The 10984-nt window shown below is 34.3% G+C and overlaps 1 protein-coding gene and 1 pseudogene across 2 annotated transcripts; one reads left to right on the top strand and one right to left on the bottom strand.

Moving 5' to 3' along the window:
• Positions 1–6422, top strand: LOC143595109 (long chain acyl-CoA synthetase 4-like). Its single transcript, XM_077074233.1, has 18 exons — positions 1–443; positions 2848–2891; positions 2949–3058; positions 3143–3248; positions 3455–3531; positions 3622–3661; positions 3743–3837; positions 3916–4083; positions 4160–4270; positions 4345–4432; positions 4563–4629; positions 4734–4809; positions 4907–5024; positions 5122–5370; positions 5444–5583; positions 5690–5872; positions 5952–6071; positions 6241–6422. The coding sequence occupies exons 1-18, from the start codon at positions 292–294 to the stop codon at positions 6274–6276; spliced, it is 1980 nt and encodes a 659-aa protein (XP_076930348.1). The 5' UTR covers positions 1–291; the 3' UTR covers positions 6277–6422.
• Positions 6423–6585: 163 nt separating this feature from the next.
• LOC143595120 (cyclic nucleotide-gated ion channel 1-like) lies at positions 6586–9328 on the bottom strand (annotated as a pseudogene). The gene is made up of 7 exons (XR_013146468.1): positions 9220–9328; positions 8603–9130; positions 8303–8515; positions 7935–8209; positions 7693–7804; positions 7380–7616; positions 6586–7299 (listed from the first exon to the last, which is right to left on the bottom strand). The product of XR_013146468.1 is annotated as a cyclic nucleotide-gated ion channel 1-like (transcript).
• Positions 9329–10984: the final 1656 nt, after the last annotated feature.

Genomic DNA, 10984 nt, shown 5'->3' with positions numbered 1-10984 from the left:
AACATTCTTAATTAACTCTTGCATTAATTGGTATACCTGGAACCAGAAAATGGCTTTATAAATATAATCTTCTATGTTTTGTTGACCAACTTGTTTCTAACATCCATTTTCTGGTGGGGCACCTGCAATTGCCAAAGTTCTTCAAAATACTTTTTGTTAGGCCAACCACACACTCTCTTTCTTACAAAACACACCAATATTCATCCATCTTTCTCTTTATAAATATATATACATAACAATAACAAGCTAGCTTTTATTCATTAATTATTATATATCTTGTACGTCCTGAGCATGGGTATGAAGACATATGTGGTAGAGATCGAAAAGGCAAAAGAAGGCCACGATGATAGGCCATCTGTCGGTCCTGTTTACCGGAATGCGCTCGCGAGAGAAGGATTTCGACCACTTACCGATGGCGTCCATAGTTGTTGGGATGTTTTCCGGTACTATTAATTCCTTCTCTTTACTAATTAAAACGACATTATACATTTTCTTTTTGAAGATTTCTATTATAGACAAAACCAAAAACCCTTCCTAACAAGTACGTAGCAAGGGCTGAAACAACAAAACAAATGTTCTAGTTCTTATCTTTGGCTGTGTTATTTTTTTTAATGTGAATTAATTTGGTCTTGTTGGATCATTTGTTAAAATATCTTGTACATTTTTTTTGATAAAATATAAATGAATATATATAACTATAATATTTTTGTGATTAAAACGACCATTTATTACCTAACGACCAAATTGTGACAGAGTGAAATATATTATTTATTGCATTATGGTATGAACATACTTATATTAAGAAAAACAGAGTGATCAATAAAGGGTTCATGAAGATTTCAAACTAAAAAATTAAATTCATAATCCAAAAGGCATGAACACCAAGCTAAAATCTCAAACCCGTATTCAAAATATCATTTAATTTAACAGCAAACTAGGACAATAATTAAATCCAAATAGATGTATCATATATCATTTAATCTTTTTCCAGATCTAGGCGAAAGGGCATGGCAAAAATGCTTGAATGATATGATCCCTTATTGAATGATATGATCCCTTAGTCATCACATAATGAAATAAGTGATCTTGAAGTTCTTGTTTCGTGAAGACACGTTATCGGGCCCGGCTCTTGTATAAGCCTTCTAAGGCAATTGTTTTGGGCCTCTTTAAAAAAAAGGCCTCATTTTTATTAAAAAATGCTATACATGTTATGTATATGTTAAATTGAGCTATCTAGTTTCTTTACTTTACACTATCTAGTCGAAATCCATAGAGTTAAAGTGTTTACCTTCTTGTCCACTGTAAATAATATCATTGAACAAGCCAATATTAACTTACATTTTTTTGCTAACCAAGGATTTTAGTTGATTGTTGTCAGTTCTAAATTCAAATAAACAAAGAGGGATTACAATATTGAAATTTTAAAAAGGCCTCAATTTTAATTTTTGCTTTAGGACTCCACTACAGTTGAGCCGGCCCTGGACGTTATTAGATGCTCCATTTTATTTTTCCACGGGTGCCCTGTAGGGAAAAAATTAAGGAATGAATCTAGATTTTCATCAAACTACGACAAAAACTACAATAACTATAATGAAATGGCAATCATATTTGTGAATCTATTTAAACAAAACATTTTATCAATGAGTAGCTTTGGTTAATATATATTTTTGTTTTTCATTTATCATTTTTGAGTACTTAAAAGGTGAAAAAGTTTCATTCAATTTTAACTTTATTTATTACACGAATTTTCCTTACGGTAAAAAATAAAAACAACAATTGAGAATATTTGTCACCTTTCTAAGCAATCTATTTTTTTTATTCTCGTCTCTATCTCCAACTAAATAATGATATGAAATAATAATGATTTAAATTGTATATATTAGTATAAACTTATATTTGGACACAAATTATTTAATTATAAATAGTTAGTACTTCATCAAACAAATAAATTTGATACATAATTAATTATGAGTTTATTAAATAAACTTATTTCTTATTACATAAAAGCTTCTATTTAACTCAAATATCACATTTAAATTTATGTTTGTTAATAGACTAAAAAAATAAAGGAATTATGATAAAAAAAAATTGTGTTCTGACGAGTGATTTCTAAATATTTAATGTGGTTGATGGTTTGAATGGTAAAATACAACATGTCAAATGATAAAATAAAAATATATGCGGTATTAAAAAATATATCCAAATTCTAATTCTTAATATATATCTTATTTGAACGACTAAGTGCACTTTAAATTTATCACAAATATCATAAATTTAAATTTATTTTTGTTAATAGATTATAAAATGGAATTATGATAAACAAAATTTGCGTTTTGAATCTTTTGATGAGTGATTTCTAAATATTTAATGTGGTTTGATGGTTTGAATGGAAAAATACTATATATTTTATTTGAAGGACTAAGTACACTTTAACTGATTAACATTAATTATATATATAAAGAAAACAATACCCAAATGAAAAAAACTTTATTAAAAATTAACTTAACAAAATAATAAATGTCACATCAAAATAATTTTTAAATGTGCATGCTAATTAATTGAGTACATTATATGTATTTTATTTAACCTGTGTAATATACGGATTTATTCAGTTTTTAATAAGTTCATTTTTTAAAGACATAACCTTTTTATTACTAAATATATAATCTGAATATAAAAAATAAAAAACAAACGCCCATTAATTCGGTAGGAAATTGTTTTTAAGTTTTTACAGGAAGAACATCTATCTATATTTATACCCATCATGTTGTTATATATGTTATTTGATTGCCAAAAGATTTGAAGGATTATTAATAATAATTATAAAATTCTATTTTGGATATGCAGCTCATCAATGGAAAAATATCCCAACAATCAAATGGTTGGACAGCGTGATGCCAAGGTACTTTTACAAGCTCTATTTATACATTTATATATTTATTTCTCAGAAGTTAGTCTGGCTTTTCAGTCTGGTAAATATGTCTGGTTAACTTACAAGGAAGTATACGAGACCGTGTTGAAGCTTGGAGATTCGATCTGCAGTCGTGGAGTTAACAAAGTGAGACAACATTAATTACTTTCAGCTTAATTATATACTTACTTGCATATATATTTACTGCATGTCATCTTTAACACCATTCAGGGGGCAAGATGTGGAATATATGGGATCAATTGCACTAACTGGGTTGTAAGCATGCAGGCCTGCAATGCACACGGCCTTCACTGTGTCCCTTTATATGACACATTAGGTACGTATCAAAAGCAGTGTTGTTCCGTTAGCGGTTAACACTTTAAATAACTGATATGTGTGAATCGCTAAACGTTGTTTATGCATGTGACCTGATGTTAGTGAGACTGTATTAACAAGTTATAAATTGCATCTAGAAAAAACAATCTCTTCTTTATTGAACTTCATCTACAATACGAGTTAGCAGTTGTAAGGCTTCTTTTTCAGGTGCTGGTGCAGTGAAATACATTATATGTCACGCGGAGATCTCAATTATATTTGCAGAAGAAACTAAAATTTCTGAGGTAGGTTGTAAAATACTAAAATGCCTTTGTTTTATAAATGTTCTGGTGAAGGTATTCTTTGTGTCTAATAAAAAATCTAATTATTTATAGGTGTTGAAAACATTACCTGATACTGGAAAGTACTTGAAAAGTGAGTCTCTTGTTTGCTTTCGTTACGGTTATTTTTGGTCAACACAACACGTGAATTAACATGTTCTCGCTTATTTTATAGCTCTTGTCAGCTTTAGCACAATCACAAATGAGCAGAAGCAAATGGCTGAAAAACATGGTTTAGAACTTTATTCTTGGGAAAGTTTTTTGCATCTGGTAAACACCCGTTGTTAAGTAGTCATCATGTGCTTAAAGTTAGTTATGTATTAAACGAACTTGTGTATATACTTGAAGGACATCAAAGAGCAATATGAGCTACCATCAAAGATGAGAAGTGATATATGTACAATCATGTACACTAGTGGAACCACTGGGGAACCAAAGGGAGTTATGATAACCAATGAAAGCATTCTTTCAATTTTATCTGGAGTAAATCACCACCTAGAGAGCATGAGTGAAGAGGTTGGTTTTAACATCACGTTCAATTCGCATATAAGAATCTTTTTGTTTACTCGTATCTTCCATAATTTATTGTCAGTTTCGTGTGAGCGATGTATATTTTTCGTATCTACCTCTAGCCCATATATTTGATCGGGTCATTGAAGAATTATTCATTTCAACTGGTGCGTCAATTGGATTTTGGCGTGGGGTAAGTCATTAGGAATCTTATAATCTCTCTCGATGTGTGTGTGTGTGTGCATATTCATTAATATATTACCTCAGGACATCAAGTTATTGATTGACGATCTCAAAGAGCTAAAGCCAACGGTCTTCTGTGCTGTTCCCCGTGTGCTGGACAGGATCTATTCAGGTATATGCTCTCAACCGTATTCATTATCGTTAATTGGCTCTCATAGACAACATGCATTTACTTCCTAAGGATTGTTGTGGTTATGATTGTCGTTTTCTCTTTCGTTAATCAAACATCATGCCTTATTCAGGTTTGGTAGAGAAGATCTCTTCCAGTGGCTTCCTCAAGCAAACCTTGTTCAACATTGCCTACTCTTAGTGAGTTTTTCTTTCAGGATTACTAAATTTGTCACAACTATTCCTTAGTCTTGTCCTTGAAAGATTATTATTATGATCATGCTCATCACTGGTTCTATATGCAGCAAACTGCGTAACATGAGTAGAGGGTTCAAGCATGAAGAGGCAGCACCAAGGTTTGACAAGATTATTTTTAGTAAGGTGATGAATCTCTTTTAGTTCAGGTGTCACTGGTTGTGTTGATATTAGCATATATTTATATATGTTCTCGTTGTGTTGTTAAAAAAATAAAATACAGGTGAAAGAAGGTCTAGGAGGAAAGATGCGGCTCATTCTATCTGGAGCGGCACCTCTTTCCGCTAGTGTGGAAACCTTTTTAAGAGTGGTAACATGTGCTCATGTTCTTCAAGGATATGGTATTTGCAATCCTTAACCATATATTACATAGGAGTCCTTACGCGTGTGTGCCATGTTAATTAGTGAGAAACTTAAGTGGATTGTACATGTATATAGGTTTAACAGAAAGCTGTGCGGGGTCATTTGTTGCACAACCAAATGTATTATCCATGAGTGGTACAGTGGGGCCTCCCCTGCCGAACGTGGATGTGTGTTTGATGTCAGTCCCTGAAATGGGATACGATGCTTTGGCGGCCACCGCACCAAGAGGAGAGATATTGTTGCGTGGAACTTCCTTGTTCTCCGGATATTACAAGCGTGAAGACCTCACCAAAGAGGTGCTTGTAGGTGGATGGTTCCACACAGGTTCCTTTCTTTTTCTATAGAATTAATCAAATCATTAATCAAAACCACATGACTGAATTAGAAAGCATCTCAGGTGATATTGGCGAGTGGCAACCGGATGGAAGCATGAAAATTATTGACCGAAAGAAGAACATTTTTAAGCTTTCACAAGGAGAGTATGTCTCGGTAGAGAATTTGGAAAGCATTTTCTCCCTTGTTCCTAACGTTGACGCGGTAGGTAGTCATCATAAGCACACCATTTGATATATATATATATATATATATATATATCTTGCCTCTTGTGGGATTGCAGTTTAATGAAGTGAATTACGTGTTTCAGATATGGATATACGGCAACAGCTTTGAGTCCTTCCTTGTTGCAGTTGTCAACCCAAACAAGGAATCACTTGAAAATTGGGCAGCCGAAAAAGGAGTGCCAGGTGACTTCTCTACCATTTGTAAAAATCCCAAGACAAATGCGTATATTCTTGGAGAGCTCGCCAGTATTTCTAAAGAGAAAAAGGTTTCCCCTCTCTCTTTTTTCTAGATGATCTTAGACAGTATTTGCATCATTTTAAACAAATCTCAACTTATTCTGCCAGTTAAAAGGTTTTGAGTTTGTTAAAGCTGTTCATCTGGACCCCGTACCGTTTGACATGGACCGTGATCTGCTCACACCAACATTCAAGAAAAAGAGAGCCCAGTTTCTTAAATATTACCAGGTTAATTAATATTCCTTACCTTCTTGGGTATTGCTCTATTACATAGTTAGCAAATACTCCCTAAGATCATATATATCACTGCATGCTGCAATTTGCTTACGTATGAATGAAAACAAGTCCTTTATAATCTACAATCTAACCCAGTATGGATACATTTTGTGTTTTGCAGAATGTGGTTGATGATATGTATCGAAGCAGGAGATGATTCCATTTTTTAGATGCCCGGACAAGTTTATTATTATGACGCAGATTTAAGCACAAGTTTATCATTTGTTTTATTCTTGAAACTTCAAAGTAATATGCTCTTCAATGTTTAACAATGTGTGTGTACTGTGTAGTATTATTGTGAAAAACAAAATTTTTATCCAGTTTATCTAGTACTCTTCAATGATTTATAGTGTGTGTGTGTATTGAGTAGTTCTTTTATGACTGATGAATTTAAGATTGCAATATTAAAAATTTGGTTGACATATACATATATAACATTTTGACATAGGACCCAAAATAGAATAAATAAAAAAAGGAAGATGCTGAATGTACAAACTCAATAGGACGAGGCCAACTATTCACTAAAATCAGGATCAACCGGCTTTTGTGGCAGCGGCGATAATTTAGGAGTGTTTGTCCTCCTGACGTTGTGTAATATATTGGCAGCAAACCTGGAGGCATAGATAGCTGCACCGAGACTTGGTGCAACAGTTGCAGTTGTGTTTGCTAATGCATCCCGCACTTCTTTCTCCCACAAGGCCTTCTCCTGCTTTCTTCTACAATGTCTACGCCAAGCAACCTGTATAAAGCAAGCTCCCCATGTCCTCCAATGTTGCGAGTAGTACCGAAACGTATGTTGGAAATGCCTGCTGTGTAGTTTCCTGTACTGGGAAGCTACAAACTTGAGGTCATCAGCTTTGAGAGCAAAAGCTTCAACATCTGTAATTGGTCTAACGGTTGTGGTCGAGATGGGGAGAGTTGAAGACATGTTGGGATCCAAAGCCCATGTCAGAAGCTCATCTCCACAAAAGTCACCTGCCTTGAGGCTACTAGAGTTAAAGAAGCCAGTTCTTCCACCATTTGTAGTAACGGTTAGCAACTCTCCACGCATTATGAACAGCATCTCGTCTACTGGATCTCCCTCTCGCAATATGTAGCTGTTCTCTGTGTAAAGAACCGGCTTCAGGCACTCACTCATAGCATCCAACAGTCGTTCGTCCATTGTTTCAAACATTGGCACCTGCATAATCGCATCACTCGTTAGTCACCCTCCAAAAAAAAATAAAAATAATACAAGAAAAGGCGGTTAGCGTTACTGACTCTAGTAAGCAGAGACAAGCAAAGATGACGCTTAATGTCTCTTCTCAAGTCCTTGGGCAGGTTATAAATGAGAGCTTCTTCATCGACTCCCCTGTTTTCTTGCCACTTGTACTGTTCGTAACGCCTCACACGCTCCTTCAGATCTTCAGGGAGCATCCTGTGGGACATCCATAGCTCTGCATCCCTCCTTTTTATCCGCATTTCTTCTACTCTTACCGTCATTGATTGAAGATATTTCTGTACCAACCGACCAAAACGATCAAGATCAAATTAATACATGCATATGTAGCTCAACAACACAATGAACGCATACCTGCATGTTTCCCAGGAGAAACGAAAACAACACTAGTCCAAGAACAGAGATGTAGAGGGCAAACAAAATCTCCCGTACGTAGGTACTTGACTTGAGATTTTGACCAAGCGAGCTGATTGATTGATTGATTGATGAACAATTAACAACAAAACATTTAGTACCATAGCTAGGTGGCCTTATATATATATATATATATATATATATATATGTTGGTGTAGACATGAATGGCCAAGCAAACAAACCTTAAATTTCTCAAACCCCACCAAAAGCAGTACAAGAACTTCTGGGGGAAATCTTTGGTTTCTACAACGTGAGACTCTAAGGCGTCAAGGAATATGCCATAGTCAAAATCAGACGGATGAAGAGGTGTGCAAGTTGTGTTGAGAAATGAATAGTCCCCTTTACGCTCTTCTCCACAGTATAGAAACCTGGTCTCACAATTCACTTTATCGCATGCGGCACGCCAGCAGTCATCTTCCCTATCTATAGAGAATAAGTACCAGATGGATCCAATCACCTGAAACACCCATATCCACATATTAATTAATTACTGATTGCCTAGCATATATATAGACAGACAAAGCAGAAAGAGGCAAGGCGACTAACTTACATGACTGCCTAGCATATAGACAAAAAGATTGAGAGCGGCTCCAGCCCATGGGGTCTCGGTAAATATGCCAGAAGTCCTCGTGACTTGCCTGTAAAGCGGAATTATCCGAAGAAAGCGTGGGATGTATTGGCTAAATATCACAAACTTGAGCAAATCCTTTGTAACTAAAGAAACTGGGCCCTTTCTGGTTGGTATGATGAGCAGAATGGTCACCTATATATCATTCAATTAATTCATGTAATTAATATCCATCCAAGTATCATCATGTATATGTTAAAGTTAAGAACCGAAGGTACGTACCTGTGGAAGCGGAAGAATTGACAGTATGTCTATGATGAAGTAGGAGCAGAGGTATCGCTTAGCTATGGCAAAAGTGTCCTCAATCAACTCACCTCTTCTGAATACTCTTGAAGAAGGAGCAATAAATCCAGTGCGGAACTCAAAGACTAATGCGCAACATAAAGGAGGTCTATCAAGGTACGAAGAACACAAGAAATGATCTTCATCTTGTTGTCCATATCAAGACACTTTTGATGGCTGTCAATCACGGGAATGTAGAAGAAGAGTGGATCCAAAGATACCGCGATGATGCTAATGGCCACAAATATTTTATTCCATCTCTGAAGAAAAGAGCCTTGTGGATGTAGGATTTTCCTCTTCTTTTGCTGCTGCTGCTGCTTCTTCTTTGGATCGGACACGACAGCTTGTTTATCTGGAGAAACCACCTTGTTAACGTTTCCCATCAGCGACCTCAGAGTTGACTTGATGTTGAGTGCATATATTGTGGGGATTTGCTGATCATAAATATCGCTAACTGTATCCTTAAACCTGAAAGAAACAACCAGTTCGCCCATTAGTTATAATACTTGTAACATGTATGTCTATATATATATATATATCATTCAATTCACACTAACCTTACGTATCTTCCCTGCTTCAACTTCATTATTCCAGAACTCCTATATGTGTAATATCTGGCAATAAACTCTTGTTTCAAACAGATAGACGTACAGCTTTATATATATATTCTCCACAGAAGAATCTGATATGTATGCACAAATGAATTCAAGAAGATATGGAAGTACTGATTGCAGTTTATGATGATGAATGAAGTGAAATGAAATAGAATGAGAAATTTCAAGGTCTCAGTGTTTGAGAAACTTCATGGTAGCAGCAGTCTTTGTTTTTTATTAATAATATTTCATATTCATTCAGCAGCCAATTTAGAGGGGACAATAGTCAATAGTCTTTGTTTTTATATATATATTCATTTAATTGTTGGAATAAAGAGCTACTTTGCCATGTGTTGGTTGACTTGGTCTATAGAAAATCACTTGCTTTCTTTTATTAATAAATAAAGTAATAAACTGAGCATGAAATAATAATAATAATAATAATAATAATAGTTTATTAATGTTCTTGTAATACTACGTGGTTTGAAATGAGTTTTCTAATGTTGGACGTGTTCATATATAGTCAAAGTCAGCCCTTTCCAGTTAACACGTCCATTTTTCTAATTTTCTTCATTAAATTATTTTAAACTAGCAAATTATAGTCAATGCGTTACAACCGGGTTATTTTTTAAAATCCAAGCGTAAGCAAAAACAAATCAATTTTTAAAATAATAATTCGAACTCATCGTCTTTCTTTTTTTGCATAAACAAACTGGTTGTGAGTAACTCGTAGAATCCCATGAAAATCGTACGTAGTTGAAAATTAATGTCGATGTCGACTTAATTCGTTTTGCATTGTAAAACCAATAATGTATTTCAATAAATGGTGGCTACTTGATGTTAGAAAGGGCCCTACACTAGGGCCACCAAACTCAACTTGTCAATTTGATATTTTAATTCCTAACAATAAATTTAAATCTTAACATAAATTAAGGTATTTTAAATTACCAGACCAGTCGGAGAAAATAGAGTAAAGGCTTGCCATATAATGCGAATTTAGCCCTTAAAAATATTTTAAACACACTAACAATATCCACCATCAGATGATCAAATCCAACGCACGATATTACTTCTCACACTTCTTACAAATACTTAATTCTTATTCTAACATCACCCTATATATATATATATAGAGAGAGAGAGAGAGAGAGAGAGCAAGGTTAAAATAAGAAGTAAAAGTATCCTAAGAAGTGGTTTTTACCCTTAAAAAAATAAGACACACCGAACAAAAAACACACCGAACTAATAAAATAAAACACACCGAACAAAAAACACACTAACAATATCCACCATCAGATGATCAAATCCAACGCCCGATATTATTTCTCACACTTCTTACAAATAACTCACTTCTTATTCTAACCTCACCCTATATATATATATATATATATAATTAACGTGTTAAATGTGAGAATCAAAGAATTATATATACAAGTAGAGTAATTATATAATTACTCTACTTAATTCTCACGTTTAACACGTTAATTTCATTTGTACATTAACCTTCCCCTATATATATATATATATATATATATATACTTTATACATATGGATTCCGGTTGAAGAAAAGGTCTCATCCTTCAATATCATGATTGGGTCGACCAGGCCAGATCATGAGTGAAATATCATGATCGGGTCGACCAAGCCAAATCATGAGTGAACAGAAAATAGAAAATGTGCATAGCAAGTTCAGCTGAAATACTTGAAATAATGCTACCACTTCTACTAG

The sequence above is a fragment of the Bidens hawaiensis genome, unplaced genomic scaffold (assembly GCF_021521415.1).
Source record: "Bidens hawaiensis isolate Kalapana, Puna unplaced genomic scaffold, B.hawaiensis_p1.1 tig00044669_1, whole genome shotgun sequence".
NCBI classification, from domain to species: domain Eukaryota; kingdom Viridiplantae; phylum Streptophyta; class Magnoliopsida; order Asterales; family Asteraceae; genus Bidens; species Bidens hawaiensis.
The sequence above is the reverse complement of the archived record's forward strand: the minus strand, read 5'-3'. Positions and strand labels throughout refer to the sequence as shown.